We start from the raw sequence: 15,932 nt of genomic DNA on the forward strand, positions 1-15,932 counted from the left end.
CCAGCCAAGGGGGGAGGAGGGCAGGGCCTGGCCACGGGGACGGCCTCCCCGCGCTGCGTGCCGAGCGCCTGCGGCCGAGGGCATGACGCGGGGTCTGCGCCCCCACAGAGGGCCAGTACCCGAAGGAGGTGCGCAGGTGCTGCAAGGACGGCATGCGGGACAACCCCATGAAGTTCTCCTGCGAGCGCCGGGCCCAGTTCATCTTCCACGAGGAGCAGGAGAAGTGCGTGAAGGCCTTCCTCGACTGCTGCAACTACATCACCCAGCTGCGGCTCAACCACAGCCACGACGGCCCCCTGGGGCTGGCCAGGAGTGAGTCCGCCTGTCTGAGGGAAGAGGGCCTGTCTGAGGGAGGAGGGCCTGTCTGAGGGGGAAGGGGGCCTGTCTGAGGGAGGAGGGCCTGTCTGAGGGGGAAGGGCCTGTCTGAGGGAGGAGGGCCTGTCTGAGGGGGAAGGGGGCCTGTCTGAGGGGGAAGGGGGCCTGTCTGAGGGAGGAGGGCCTGTCTGAGGGAAGAGGGCCTGTCTGAGGGAGGAGGGCCTGTCTGAGGGGGAAGGGGGCCTGTCTGAGGGAGGAGGGCCTGTCTGACGGAAGAGGGCCTGTCTGAGGGGGAAGAGGGCCTGTCTGAGGGGGAAGAGGGCCAGTCTGAGAGAGGAAGGCCTGTCTGAGGGAGGAGGGCCTGTCTGAGGGGGAAGAGGGCCAGTCTGAGAGAGGAAGGCCTGTCTGAGGGAGGAGGGCCTGTCTGAAGGGGAAGGGGGCCTGTATGAGGGAAGAGGGCCTGTCTGAGGGGGAAGGGGGCTGTCTGAGGGGGAAGGGAGCCTGTCTGAGGGGGAAGGAGGCCTGTCTGAGGGGGAAGAGGGCCTGTCTGAGGGGGAAGAGGGCCAGTCTGAGAGAGGAAGGCCTGTCTGAGGGAGGAGGGCCTGTCTGAGGGGGAAGAGGGCCAGTCTGAGAGAGGAAGGCCTGTCTGAGGGAGGAGGGCCTGTCTGAAGGGGAAGGGGGCCTGTATGAGGGAAGAGGGCCTGTCTGAGGGGGAAGGGGGCTGTCTGAGGGGGAAGGGAGCCTGTCTGAGGGGGAAGGAGGCCTGTCTGAGGGAGAAGGAGGCCTGTCTGAGGGGGAAGGAGGCCTGTCTGAGGGAGGAGGGCCTGTCTGAGGGAGGAGGGCCTGTCTGAGGGAGGAGGGCCTGTCTGAGGGAGGAGGGCCTGTCTGAGGGGGAAGGGGGCCTGTCTGAGGGAGGAGGGCCTGTCTGAGGGGGAAGGGGGCCTGTCTGAGGGAAGGGAGCCTGTCTGAGGGGGAAGGAGGCCTGTCTGAGGGAGAAGGGCCTGTCTGAGGGGGAAGGCGGCCTGTCTGAGGGGTAAGGGGGCATGTCTGAGGGAGGAGGGCCTGTCTGAGGGGGAAGAGGGCCTGTCTGAGGGAGGAGGGCCTGTCTGAGGAAGAAGGGGGCCTGTCTGAGGGAGGAAGGGCTGTCTGAGGGGGAAGGGGGCCGTCTGAGGGAGGAGGGCCTGTCTGAGGGGGAAGGGGGCCTGTCTGAGGGGGAAGGGGGCCTATATTAAGAGGAAGGGGATCTAAGGGAGGAGAGCCTATCTGAAGGGGAAGGGGGTCTGAGGGAGGAGGGCTTGTCTGAAGGGAGAGGAGGACCTGTATGATGGAGAGGGGGCCTGTCTGAGGGAGAAGGTTGCCTCTGTCTGAGATGGGTTTTCAGCTTGCCTTTACCAAAGAAAACTAATTTATGGTGCTTTCAAAGGGGTGCCTAACTCAATGCCTAACAACCTTCGTTGCTTCATTTTCATTCATTCATTCATTCATTCATTCATTCATTCATTCATTTGTTCAATTCTGGCTAAGACAAAATGTGTACCCATTTGAAACTTTACACCTCAGGCCAAATAAATCTTAAGCAAAGCCAAGAGAAATTTCTCTTATAATAACCCCATTTAAAGCAAAACCAGAGCAGTTTCCACCACAAAGTGGCACTGGGAGGACTGACATTGCCTAACTGCCATTTGCTGAGAGGCTTTGAGCCCAGTGAGGCCTGATCCCTCCTTTTTTAAAATGCTTTTCAATGTGCCTTGATTAGGAAAAGATCTTTCTGCTAGGATGGGCGCTCTCGAAACTGAACCCAGGGACAGCGCATGGGGAGCAGGACAGGACCTTTTGTGAGGGTCACCTTGGCAAATTCCCAGCTCATCCCACCCTTTCCAGATTGTTCTTTTTAACCATTTTATGCAGAGCATTCGCTGCTCTATTGTTCTGATTGGCCCTTTGAACACTTCTGTTGCACATCCCACTGTTTTCATGGGGGACCAGAAATTGTGTCCTTCAAATTGGGCTCCAAGAACAAAGGCCCGTGTGAGCGGTTCTTGAAGTCAAGGGAAATTACCTTATTAACTACAGGATGAAAAGTCACAAAAGAGAGTGCCTTTGCTTAAAAACTGAGGAAGAAGGGGAAATTTCACAACAGAAGGCTGACCGATCAAAGCAAAAATAATCCTCTTTTTTTTTCTTTTAAGAGTCTCCAACAGAAAAACTGGAAATGGGCATAAAAACCTTTTTTTATCCCTCCGAACCGTGTGAGGCCCCACCACCCCCGACTAGCTCAATGTGGATTTCCTAGAAGCAGAGATATTCTCCCAGAAAACCCAGCACAGTCACCGGAATTAGGACATCAATGTTGACTCGTTACCACCTCCAAACCCTCCAGCCTCATTCAAGTTGCGCCAGTGGTTTTGCTTTGGTTTGGTCTGGTTTGGTCTGGTCTGGTCTGGTCTGGTCTGGTTTGGTCTGGTCTGGTTTGGTCTGGTCTGGTTTGGTTTGGTCTGGTTTGGTCTGGTCTGGTCTGGTTTGGTCTGGTCTGGTTTGGTTTGGTCTGGTCTGTTCTGGTTTGGTCTGGTCTGGTTTGGTCTCGCTTGGTCAGGTCTGGTCTGGTCTGGTCTGGTTTGGTTTGGGTCCTTTATAGGAAAAGGACGCGGTCCAGAATTGGACATCGTATTTGCTGGGGGGGGGGGGTCTCCTTAGTGACCTTGGATCTGCCCAACCTCTGGCACAGCATCCATCTTGCAGCAACTTTCGTGGCCAGCATTTGAGGGGGCTGTCCAGCGGTTTGAGTTGGCTCAATATTGCCTCATAATCACATTCAGCTCTTGCATTGTTGGCAGCACTGTCACAAAAGAGATGTTGTGGCCTTCTTAGTGCATCGTGTCAGGGGCCTTATGACCTTGATCTTTCCCACTGTCGGTGATGGGACTCTTGATCACTTGGTTAAGGTTGTGTCTGCTGGGTTGCTTTGTTGTAAAGTTCCTCTTTGTTTCCTTACGGTTGCTTTTGAAACTTCTTTTTGCGATCCAATCACAGCAAAATTCAAGCCAAGGGAAATTTTCCCCAAAATCAATTTTTACGTAGCCTGTATGACAGCAGGTAGGGGACTCCTTATATGGTAACACATTTTTTTTCGTGCACTTACATTTTTTTGTTTATTTTTTTATTTTTTATTTCTTTGGCTCTTAATAGGCGGTCACCTCTTAAAGCCAGACATTGCCAAAGTGGACAGATATTTCTAAATTCTTTTAGCTGGAAGGCTAGCACTCCCTCCACCATCACCCCCCAAAAAAGACCCAAAGATTTCCAACGCACGTGAACAAAGGACTCTCCCTTCAATCTGTGCGAAATATACTAACCTAGGCTTGCTGCCTTCTACTCCGGCAAACTACAGACTTCCTTTCTCAAAGAGGAAAATTAGCCAAAAATATCCAATCTACCAGCATAGGGCTTACACACAGTTGGGTGTTTTTATCTCCGAGCATTGCATACTTTGTTTTAGCCAATTGGGGGTGAGAAAGAGAGCTGCTTACATGTGCATACCCCAAAGGCACTTTGATGGGTTATTCCAGAATGTGGGTGCATTTAGGCATCAGTGGATTTCACCTACTTTGTTATTTGGCAGACTCAGAGCTGAGTTACAACTGCCCATCATATTTTGAAGAAAGCCCAGCCAGGGTTGAAACCTATTCCGGCCCCACTTCATCTACTTGCTGATGGTGTCAGCCAGGCTTGAAAAGGCCACCCCCTCTCCAGGGGTCACCATCAGGTCTGGGGAGTCTCTCACTCTCCCTGTTTGCTTCAGGACCATCACCATGAGATGCGGCAGGCACGGAGCCTGGGAGCCTCCAGGCTTAGGGAGTGGCTCAGGCGTATGCTTTCAATTCTATGAAAATTGGGGGAGGGGTAAATAATATAACCAGCCTGGATTATTTTTGCCTTTATACCAACACAGTTATAGAATATAATTTTTAGTAGTATTTTTATGGAGGAAGGTGTCACAAAGGCAAACATGCCTGCCGCCCCCCCACACCCCCCCGCCCAAAGTCATCGCATGGCCACGGGTGTTTCGCTGCTTAGGAACCCCTCCAGAGATACAGAGATAAATATCTCCAGGGACAGTGGGGAAATGGGGCTGTTCTAAACCCAAATCACTCCGCTCCCCACACCCTGCCTTCCAGGTGACTTGGATGAGGAGATAATGCCAGAAGAGGACATCGTTTCCCGAAGCCAGTTCCCTGAGAGCTGGCTGTGGACCATAGAGATTCTCGACGAACCCGAGAAAAATGGGTAAGGCAGAGATACCTCCCCAACTTCAACCCACCCCCCAGACCAGCTCCTATAGCACCCCAGACTGGACCACTTAATTTGCATGCACCCCAACCCCCTCTACTCTGGAGACGCTGTACAACCCCACACCCCAGCCTAGAAAAATTAAGGGATGGATTACTTACATTTTCCCAGCTACCACTCCCCTCCAACCCTTCCCTTGGGGCCCCTCCATCCCAGCGTGCCCCCACAACCTGGACACACATCCCCCCACCCCCGTCTCCCCCATCCAGAATCTCCACGAAGACCATGAATGTGTTTTTGAAAGACTCCATCACCACTTGGGAGATCCTGGCTGTGAGCTTGTCGAAGAACAAAGGTGAGAGAAGGTGGTGGCCCCATCCTCGGGAGGCAGGGACCCTAGGGCCACTGGGCGTTTTCTCATCCCATCCAGAGAGATCCCTGTTTCTTGGTGGCTGGCCCTCTGCTCCCTGGTGACTGGAGCGGTGTCAGATCCTACTCTGTGGGTCACAGAGTGCTTTTTGTAGATAGATTTTATTTTGAGAGCAGTTTTAGGTTCACAGCAAAATTGAGGAGAAGGTACAGAGATTCCCCACACACCCTCATTCCGCCTCCCCATATGCACAGTCCGCCCAACTACCAGCATCCCGCTCGGCGTATTTATTATATGGGTGCGTCATCATCACCCCAAGTTCATAGCTGCCGTTAGGGTTCCCTCTTGGTGTTGTGCGATCTATAGGTTTGGACAAAGGTATAGGGATGGATGTCTACCGTTGCAGAATAATTTGCAACCACAAACACCCTGAAGGGGTGATGTCGATAGCATGGTGGGTAGAGCAATTAAGAAAACGTATAAGAGGAAGCAGAATGAAATGTGTGATTGGAACATCGGTGGTCAGATTATGAAATCTGGGCCTGGGTGGCTCAGTCGTTAAGCATCTGCCTTTGGCTCACGATGTGATCCTGGAGTCCTGGGATCGAGCCCCACATCAGGCTCCTCCGCTATGAGCCTGCTTCTTCCTCTCCCACTCCTCCTGCCTGTGTTCCCTCTCCCGCTGGCTGTCTCTCTGTCAAATAAATAAATAACATCTTAAAAAAAAAAAAAGATTATGAAATCTGGCTGTCCCGGGGCTGCCGCCGCGGAGAGACAGCTGTGAGAGCCTGGGGAGCCCTGCCCGTCCCGCGCGGGTTTGAGCAGGGCAGGGAGCAGGGTGAGGAAAGGGCCACACTAACTTTAAGCATCAATTTTAAATGGGCGCCAAAAAACTCAGGTGCCCAGATAAGTGGCATTTTCATGCAATCGTTTTTTAAAAATCAAGGTAAATGCAGAAAAGAAAATCCATGATGAACAAAATATCTACATTTTAAGTAGAAGTGTGGTGCTGAGCCATGCTGGAGTTTGAGGCAAGAGGGAAAATGTGTGCCTCCTCGGCCTGATTTATGTCTATTTCACTTTTTTCCCTGAGCATTAAAGTAGTTGAGAACAATACTGAAACATTAAAAAGTAGGTGTATGAAGACTTAAGATATTTATTTATACCAAACCAACATTTTAAATAATTTTTAATAATTTCGCTTTGTTACGATTTATAATAAATTACACCTTATTACCATTTTCCTTCCCTGGCTTCAAGATTTTCAAAACCTGCTTCTTTTTTTTTTTTTTAAGATTTTATTTATTTATTCGACAGAGATAGAGACAGCCAGCGAGAGAGGGAACACAAGCAGGGGGAGTGGGAGAGGAAGAAGCAGGCTCATAGCAGAGGAGCCCGATGTGGGGCTTGATCCCGTAACACCGGGATCACGCCCTGAGCCAAAGGCAGATGCTTAACCGCTGTGCCACCCAGGCGCCCCTCTTTTTACTTTTAAGTCATCTCTTCACCCAGCATAGGGCTCAAACTCACAACCCCAAGATCAAGAGTCACATGCTTCCCTGACGGAGCCAGCCAGGTGCCCCTAGCCTTTCATTGGAAATTTTTTTTTTAAGATTTTATTTATTTATTCGACAGAGATAGAGACAGCCAGCGAGAGAGGGAACACAGGCAGGGGGAGTGGGAGAGGAAGAAGCAGGCTCATAGTGGAGGAACCTGATGCGGGGCTTGATCCCACAACGCCGGGATCACGCCCTGAGCCAAAGGCAGACGCTTAACGACTGCGCCACCCAGGCGCCCCTCCTTGGAAATATTTTGATCTGTGTTTTAGGATTTGTAAAATGTGCGGCTGAAAAGGTAGCTTGGCCTATCCAAGTTGTTCCAAACATACGTTAAAAAGTTTTCCAATCACGGAAGCATCATTTTCTAAATTGAGCTATGATTCACATACCCAAAAGTCGCCCTTTGAAAGTGTATGATTCAGGGGGTTGTAGGATAGTCATGACGAACATCAGTTCTTAAGTTTAAATCTGAGTGAAGTGAAATGAAAGAAAGGGAGGAATCCGGTTCCCGCTAGAGCTAGCCACATTCCAAGTGCCCAGTGACCACATGGAGCTTGGGCTGCCCTTGGGGAGAGCACAGATATGGACCAGTCAGCTATGCTTGAGTTCTTCCCACCTGCACACCTACCAATGATTAAAACCACGAAAGAAAACGGAACTCGCGCCATCACAGCAATTTTCAGCTGCCACGACCATCGGCAAAGGTATCACCGTGGAAGCTGTTTAGTCTGCGGGCTTCTGCAAACGCAGGCTAAGCGTGGCTCAGCTCCGCAGGCAGGAGCAAGCCCTAAGACACTGTCCGCCTCCTTCCCTTGACACTCCTCTCCCGGGCAGGGATCTGCGTGGCTGACCCCTATGAGGTCACAGTGATGCAAGACTTCTTCATTGACCTGCGGCTACCCTACTCCGTCGTGCGCAATGAGCAGGTGGAGATCCGAGCCGTGCTCTACAATTACCAGGAAGTGGGGGAGCTCAAGGTGGGTCCCTGGGGTGGCAGAGGCATGATGGAGAGCTTGGTGGGGGTGGGGGGTCCGTGGCACATGCCCCTGACTGATACTCTCTCCCCCGACAGGTCAAGGTGGAACTGCTCTACAATCCAGCCTTCTGCAGCATGGCCACCTCCAAGAAGCGCTACCAACAGACTATAGAAATCCCAGCCAAGTCCTCAGTGGCCGTGCCTTATGTCATTGTGCCTCTGAAGGTCGGCCTACATGAGGTGGAGGTCAAGGCCGCCGTCTACAGGCATTTCATCAGCGATGGTGTCAAGAAGACCTTGAAGGTCGTGGTGAGTCCTTGGGGCACCTGCAGCCCCTTGTCCTTCAGGAGAGTCTCCTGTCTCCCTGTGCTGTCAACCCAGGTTGGAGACCCCGACTCCGAGACACTAAGAGTGTCCAGTGTCCAGCTTAGGAAATTTAGGAGTCCTACAAGTTTGGAAGCAGGACCGGGACTTTTAGGGGGCACCAAAAAACTCAGTAATAAAAACCAGTGATACGTTTTTAAATGAAAATGTATTTTAATACCAAATATGATATTTTTAACACATTTCAGTATATAGGAGTTTTCTTTTGACTTTAAAAATCTTGAGAAAACATGTTTGACAAAACACATTTTTTAACGATTTTTTATTTATTTGACAAAGAGAGAGCACAAGCAGGCAGAGAGGCAGGCAGAGGGAGAAGGAGAAGCAGACTCCCCGCTGAGTGCAGAGCCCTACGCTGGGGTTCGCTCCCGGGACCCTGGGATCATGACCTGAGCCGAAGGCAGAAGCTTCACCGACTGAGCCACCCAGGTGTCCCACGCAAAACAAATTTTAGAAAGCAATAACATACAATGTGAGACCATAAGAACTTCTAGTTTTACGTATGATTTTTATCCTTAAGGATATATATTAACAGTTACATTTCTACTCTTTCCTACAGTGATAAGAGATCAAGTCATTAATAAAAATAAAAGCCTCCTGTCATCTTTTGTTAATGTTTTCAAGCAAAATGTGAAATCATAAATAAGGGCGACAATATTTTCCTTCAATGTTGTAAGGGACCAAAATTAATGCCAAAAAAAAAAAATCCGTGATGAACAAAAGATCAAAGTTTTAGAGTTTTAAACAGAGAGGATCTGACAGTATCAAGTCAAGCCACATTCAGCTTCCCTGAAGCTAAAGGGAAAATATGGCCTCCATATACGTGTCTTTTTTAACGGTTAAAATTGATTAATGGTTAATTTTCCCCAAAAATATTAAAGTAGTTGAAAAAAAATATTGAAACATTGAAAAGCAAATGCTTTAAAACTGACAGTGCTATTTTATAGTGAAATATCTTATTTATACCCAAACCAGAACCGATTTTAATTTTTCTTTCCTGACTTTAATGGAACCAAACTCGTATTTTTTGTTAAAGATTGTATTTTTATTTTTTTAAAGATTTTATTTATTTATTTGACAGAGACAGAGACAGCCAGCGAGAGAGGGAACACAAGCAGGGGGAGTGGGAGAGGAAGAAGTAGGCTCATAGCGGAGGAGCCTGATGTGGGGCTCGATCCATAACGCCGGGACCACGCCCTGAGCCGAAGGTAGACGCTTAACCGCTGTGCCACCCAGGCGCCCCTTAAAGATTTTATTTTTAAGTGATCTCTACACCCAACATGGGACTTGAACTTACAATCCTGAGATCAAGAGTCACACGCCCTACTGACCAAGCCAGGTGCACCCAAACTCATTTTTTTTTCAACTACTTTAATGTTCTGGAATATAACTACCCATTAAAACATACAAACATACATAAAAATATATCTCTAGGAGCACGTTTTTTAAGATCATATTTTTTTTTTAGTAATCTCTACACCCAACATGGGGCTGGAACTCACAACCCTGAGATCAAGAGTCACATGCTCTTCCGACTGAGCCAGCCAGGCACCCCTAGGGGCACATTTTTTATTATCCCTTTTGCCTGGGGCCCCAGCATGGCTCAGTGTGACACCAATGGGTTGAAAACCTAGGAGGGTGCTTGGAGCCTGCATGATCCAACGCACGAGAGCTAGTGTGCCCACAACTTCCCGATTCTGCACTCTCGGATGCTGGGAGCTTGAAATCTATCGTGGAGGAGATATTCACAGCACAGAAATGGGCAGTGCTGCAAAGGGGGGTCTTTTCTTCCTGGACAGCTGGGTGTCAAATATTTACCAGCATTGGAAGAGACTAGGTCTCCAAAAGAAAATTTGGGCATTAATATCAGCCTAAAGGAGAATATGTTCTGGAAAGGCATGAACAGCTGCAGTCCACCATGGAGGTCTTTCCGCAGATGTAGGAGAGCGTCAGCTGGGACTCTGATACTAAGATTTCCCTATTTTAACTGAGCACTTACTGAGAGCCAGGCATTGTGCTGAGTACTTTATGCACATTCTTTTGTTCTAGAGACGTTTGAAAGGCACTGAGTTGAAAACACAGACTTTCTTGGGTCATTTAGCCTGACTGCCTCCACCCCCCCCCCCAAAAAAAAAAAAAACCAGACTGCCCAGTTCAAACCCGGGTTCTCTTCTACTGGCTGTGTGATGTTGGGCAAGTGACTTCACTTTTCTGTGTATCCCACCTTTGAGATGGGAGTTAAAATAGCAGTACTCACCCCGCTGGGTTTGTTGCAAAGGTGAAACGTCAACCCCAGGGAGCAAAGAAAGTACCTTAGCACAGAGGAAGCTTTCAAAAATGTGTGTTGTTTTGTTAGCAATGTATAATTTTGTGATTAATTCCCAGGACAACCATATGAAGTAGATGTTTGTATTGCTTCCTCTTTCGAAGGGAGGAAGCTGAGGCACAGAGGAGTGAAGTAACTGACTCCTGGTCACACAGCTAGGATGGGTGATGCCATTGTGCCTATGTGAAAGACAGTGTCTTCGCTGACCAGTTGTGTCTGTCTGTTCTTTTATTTACCTGACCTCCCCCCACCCCCCATCCCAACATGGTTCAGCCGGAAGGAGTCAGAGTCAACCAGACTGTGGCCGTTCACACACTGAACCCCCAACAGGAGGGCAAAGGTGAGTCAGCCCCCGCAGAGGGGTTGAGGCCTGAGTGGTGACGCAGGGCCTTATGGGAGAGCGCTGTGGCCATCCTCCTCTCCGGTTCTGCCGGCAGGGGGAGAGCAGCAAGTGAAGGTCCGTGCCGCAGACCTCAGCGACCAAGTCCCAGACACAGATTCCGAGACCAGGATCCTCCTGCAAGGTGAGCCAACTGGCCCTGACCCAGGAAGGCACGACCCTGGAGGAGGGGACCCAGTTCCACCTAATTCTGGGGGCGTTTATTACTGGGTCTCCCCTCTCCACTTCCGCTAGGACAGTGAGCCCCCTCCTTGATCTGTTTTATAGAAAAGCTCCAGGCAGTATTTAGTTCAGCAAATAGCTTTTGCTGATAAAGAAGTTTAAATGAGAAACAGGATAGTTCAAGAGCAGGAAATTTTGGAACTTAAATGCCTGGGTTGGAGGACTGGAGCAAGAAGGGAGAAGAAGTTGCTGGAAAGGCATCTTGCAAGCAGTAAGGCTTTGGGGAGAGACCCTTGGTTTTCTCATCTGGGATGGGGACGAATAAGAGTACCTATATCAAAGGGTTGTTGAGAGATTAAATGAGATGCTCCAGGAGGGTCTCTAACAGCGCTTGGCAAACAGCATCAAGCACGATCTAAGTATTCGTGACGATTGTTACTGGAATGAACTCGCCACTCGTCTAACAAGAGGACTCAGCGACCAGAGTTCTCCCACGAAGCCCAAGACCCCCTTCCCTACCAATGTAGACACACACCCCCCTTGGCCACTCAGCCTGCTGCTCCCCTTCGATCACATACCCCTCAGCCCCCAAGTGCCCCTGGCCTCTCTGGCACTGGCTGGTGGGAGCCTGGGATCGCCGGTCACAGCCCCAGCTCTCCTCACCCCACCCCACGGTGCTTGAGCGCGGTCCTCCCGCCCGGCTGCAGGGACCCCGGTGGCTCAGATGGCAGAGGACGCCATCGACGCGAACCGTCTGAAGCACCTCATCGTGACCCCGTCGGGCTGCGGGGAGCAAAACATGATCGGCATGACGCCCACCGTCATCGCCGTGCACTACCTGGACCAAACGGAGCAGTGGGAGAAGCTCGGCCTGGAGAAACGGCAGGAGTCCTTGGAGCTCATCAAGAAGGGTGCGCCTGCGTTGCAGACCCGCCCCCTTCCAGCCCCCTCCTCGAGGCGTGTCCTCTCGGAAACCCTGCCCCCTATCGAGGCCCCGCCTCTCCTCGAAGCCCCTCCCCTCTCTGCATCCCTTCTTCTCAAAGACCTCCCCCCAACCTTTCCCTTCTCTGAGACCCGGGGCCCCTCTGAGCCCCAGGGAGCACCCTCTCTCACTGAGGCCCCTTTGCCTTGAACCCCCTTGAGAACCTTCCCCTCTCTGAACCTCTCTCCTCTGAGAACTCCGTCCCCCTTTTCTCTCTGATCGCCCCACCCTCTGAGTCCCTTCCCCTTTTAGAAGCTCTTCCTCCTACTCCGCCCTGAGCCCCTTCTTTCCTCTCTGAACCCCTGTCCCTTAAGCCCCTCCCTTCCTGGCATACCCATGCCAGGCACCCCCTCCACTCATCTCCTGCTCCTCTGGGGACACTTCTCGCTTCCCTGCAGGGTACACCCAGCAGCTGGCCTTCAGACAAGCTAACTCGGCCTTCGCTGCCTTCGTGAAGCGGGCGTCCAGCACCTGGTGAGTCTCCCTTGCACCGCACAGAGCAGGGCGGCCTGGGGTGGTGCCGGCGGGCCTCGTCCACACAGCCCTGTGCCCAGTTCTGGATCCTCGGTCCACAGAGGCGAGGCGCCCACTGCGGGCTGCCGAGTGGCCTGCGGTCGTCAAGCGCCTCCTACGGCTGGGTCTTGGCTTAGGTGGGGAAGCTGGGCCAGCCCGGCCAGGCCCTGCCCCTCTCTGCTCATTGGTTTGCTGGAATGGCAGTCTCTGCATCCCGGAGGCAATTGGCTTACACTCTGTGCCCGCCCTCAGGCTGACAGCCTACGTGGTCAAGGTCTTCTCTCTGGCCGCCAACCTCATCGCCATCGACGCCCAGGTCCTCTGTGGGGCGGTCAAATGGCTGATCATCGAGAAGCAGAAGCCCGACGGGATCTTCAGCGAGGACGGGCCAGTGATTCACCAAGAGATGATTGTGAGAGGCAGGGGTTCAGGGCAGGCTGAGGAAGGGGCGCCAGAAAGTCACAGGATAGACAGGAGAAAAACTACCCCCTCACCGGGAGTGTCGCTCTTCCATTGCAAAGACCAGAGACCTTCAGAGTCCAGTGCAAAACCAAAGCCCCTCCCCCTTCACTCTGAAAATAAACCTAGAACCCCTCAGAGCTGTGGTTCCCCAAATGGGATCCCCATGCCAGCAGCAGCAGCATCACCTTCAAACTTGAGGCTGGACTCTAGATGCATGGAATCAGAAACTTTAGGGGCAGGGCCTAGGAATCGGTTTCTACAACCCACCCCTCACCCCCGTGATGCTGATGCGTGCATAAGTTAGAGAATCACTGCCTTAGCCTGACCTTTCAGGTGTCCAGTCTCAAAGCTGTCCCCCTACCCCCATCCACACTCCATCTGTACTGCTAGGAGCCTTGCTCTCTCCTGCCACAGGGCCTTTACACATGTTGTTCCCACTGCCTGGCATGCTAACCCCTGTCACCGCCAGCAACATCTTTCCTGATCTCCCCCAACTGAGTCAGACTCCCACTGTCCATTCTCACTGCCACATCCACTTCTCTTGCACAGCACTCATCAGTCTGTAATGATATATCTTTTGTTGAACTGGTTGGTTTGTGTCTGTCTCCCCTGCTATAAGGAAAGCTCCAGGAGGGTTGAGCTAGTGTCTGGTTCTTTCCCACCATCTTCTCCACAGCACCAGCAACATTTGCTGAATGAATACTGAAGACAGTGGCCCTCCTAAGGAGACACTGGGAAGAGACTCAGCCCTGCCTTGACCTACTGACCCTACAGGGGATTGGTTACAAAATGGGAACACCCTGATGACCCTGCCCTTGTTTCCTGCTTCCTACTCTAGGGTGGCGTCCGGGATTCTAAGGAGAAGGAGGTGTCCCTCACAGCCTTTGTTCTCATTGCACTGAAAGAGGCTGAAGATATTTGCGAAGGACAGGTCAACGTAAGTGTCCGCCATCCTCTTCTCTCCTCCCCTACCCAGGGCACATCTACTTTGGAGGGTGAGGTGTTGTATTTGGGTGATTCTCAGTCGTCCCCAGTGCAATAACAGCCACCACAGTGGCCATAATAATACCCAACATTTGGGGGGTAATTAGCTAAGATTCTCATCTAAGAGCTTCACATGGTTAAGTCCTATAACCCTTGTAAGAACCCAAGAGGTAGGCTACTCTTATTATCCCCAGTTTACAGAAGAGAAAGCTGAGACACAAAGAGATCAAAGAGCAGGTCCTTTCTGCCGGCTTTACCATTTTCAGAGAGTTTTAGCCAACGTCAACAAAAGCCCCCTCAGCCTGCTGCTTCTCCCTCAGCTAGAACCCAGAAAAGAGATGGAGGGGAGGGGGCTGTTATCTTTAGTGCCTAAGGGAACGCAGGCCTTTCTGGGCCCAATAATTCCTCTTTCTCTGCCTGCAGAATGTGGCTGGCTGCGACCTTTGGGGAAACAGCCAGACCAAGGCTATCAGATTCCCAGGGAATGGTTCTGATTGGCTCAACCCTGGTCAGGTGATCACACCTGGGCCAATCAGCTGAGGCCAGGAAGTAGGTCTTACTGGGCAAATATGGCCACTTCCACAGGATGAGTTTCTACTACAACACAGCAACAGGTGGGCTCCTTGCTCAGCAGGGAGCCTGCTTCTCCCACACCCTCTGCCCCTCCTCCTGTGCTCTCTCTTTCTCACTCACTCTCTCAAATAAATAAATAAAATATTTTTAAAAATTTAAACTATATAAAGTTACATACATGTAAGTAAATTAGACTACATGTTAAACATTAAAAACAAAGGTTAAAAACACTCAAAACTCATCACTTCCTAATGGTTTTATTACCTTTCGTCATTATCTATAGTAAATCTATCCATCTCGAGGTTGTTTACGTACCTATATGGTGAAAATACTGTCTAACACTGCCCACCTCTTCCCAACTCTGCATTCACTGCCTCCACATCAGTAGTTTGAAATTGGCCACCAGGAAAATCCACAAACACTGCACATCACGTCTTCCTCCACCCCCTCATCTCTCTGGGTCTCAGTATTCTCACCTGTGCAGTAGGCTCGATGATAAAAATAGACTGGCATATAGTAAGTGTTAGCTAGGAAGCTGGTGATCAGACAAGAGGCATTCCCAGCGGGGTTCTGAATCTGGTTCATATTAGCTCACAAGTGCCTATCTGGGACATCTCTTCTCCACCCCATGTTCAGGGACATGGTGGTAGCTTGAAATTGGCCATAGTGGGAGTATTTACGTCACAGTAACTGGCAGTCTATAAACCAGCCACCCTCCTCCCCCCCCCCCCCCAACACACACTGGAGAGCTTAAACGGCTACCAGTACACCACTGGGTATATAACTGTCCCAGGCACATCATAGGTGTTCAGCAACAAGGCAGCTCACAGTGGCTAAAATGTCCGGAAAACGCGGGGCTGGGGGGGAGATAGATCCAAGACAGATATGTCCCAAGGACAGAAACCATCCTGGTACTAAGAAAGTGGTACTTGTGTGATCCTTACCAGCTCTCTGTGGCAGTAATGTGCACCTTGCCAAAGTACTCGATCCTCTTTCTTATAGAGCCTGCCAAACAGCATCAATAAGGCCGGACAATATCTTGCCGCCCACTACAAGAACCTGCGGGGATCATATTCTGTAGCCATTGCTGGCTACGCCCTCGCCCAGCTGGACAAGCTGGAGGGAGACCTCCTCAGAAAATTTCTGAGCACAGCCAAAGGTGAGGGGCAGCCTGGCGAGGTAAAAGAGGAATGCATGACTGGGGTTTGGGGGCGGTCATCTTGAGCTGGCATGCATGGCTCTAAGCTGCGCTGGGAGGGGCAGCTTCAAGTCGAGCTGGAGTGGATGGTGCTAAGCCATGCTGGGTGAATAGCTCTGAGGTGTGAGAAGTCCTCATCGTAAGCTACACAAGAAGGTCCACTGCATCCTTCATGCAACAAGTGCGTGTTGAGTGCTGCTATGACCCAGGAGCAAGGACGTGGGCTCTGACGTCAGACAGACCCGAATTCAAATCCCACTCTGCCATGTTCTCGCTGTGTGACTTTGTACAAGTCACCGAACCTCTCTGGACCTCATCTTAAGATGCTACTTACATCATAGGGTGGTTGTGAAGATTGAACAAGTAATGCAGGGTAGAAGGTCTGGCACCTAGTAAGAGCTCTATCACTGCTGTTGTCCTAAGATTGTCGTTATCTCAAGG

The 15,932-nt window shown here is 51.1% G+C and overlaps 1 protein-coding gene across 1 annotated transcript in view; it reads left to right on the forward strand.

The window, feature by feature from the left end:
* The window catches only part of C3 (complement C3), a 31,275-nt gene that overhangs the window by 7,540 nt on the left and 7,803 nt on the right, over positions 1-15,932 (forward strand). The window contains exons 17-28 of the mRNA XM_045776708.2: positions 109-312; positions 4,491-4,599; positions 4,872-4,957; positions 7,366-7,508; positions 7,604-7,816; positions 10,491-10,557; positions 10,655-10,741; positions 11,487-11,690; positions 12,160-12,235; positions 12,527-12,686; positions 13,575-13,673; positions 15,296-15,452. Coding sequence (XP_045632664.2) covers positions 109-312; positions 4,491-4,599; positions 4,872-4,957; positions 7,366-7,508; positions 7,604-7,816; positions 10,491-10,557; positions 10,655-10,741; positions 11,487-11,690; positions 12,160-12,235; positions 12,527-12,686; positions 13,575-13,673; positions 15,296-15,452 — 1,605 coding nt within the window. The remainder of the gene's footprint in view (positions 1-108; positions 313-4,490; positions 4,600-4,871; positions 4,958-7,365; positions 7,509-7,603; positions 7,817-10,490; positions 10,558-10,654; positions 10,742-11,486; positions 11,691-12,159; positions 12,236-12,526; positions 12,687-13,574; positions 13,674-15,295; positions 15,453-15,932) is intronic.

This window comes from Ursus americanus, chromosome 14 (genome assembly GCF_024610735.1).
Source record: "Ursus americanus isolate L20-20 chromosome 14, mUrsAme1.1.p, whole genome shotgun sequence".
Lineage (NCBI taxonomy): Eukaryota > Metazoa > Chordata > Mammalia > Carnivora > Ursidae > Ursus > Ursus americanus.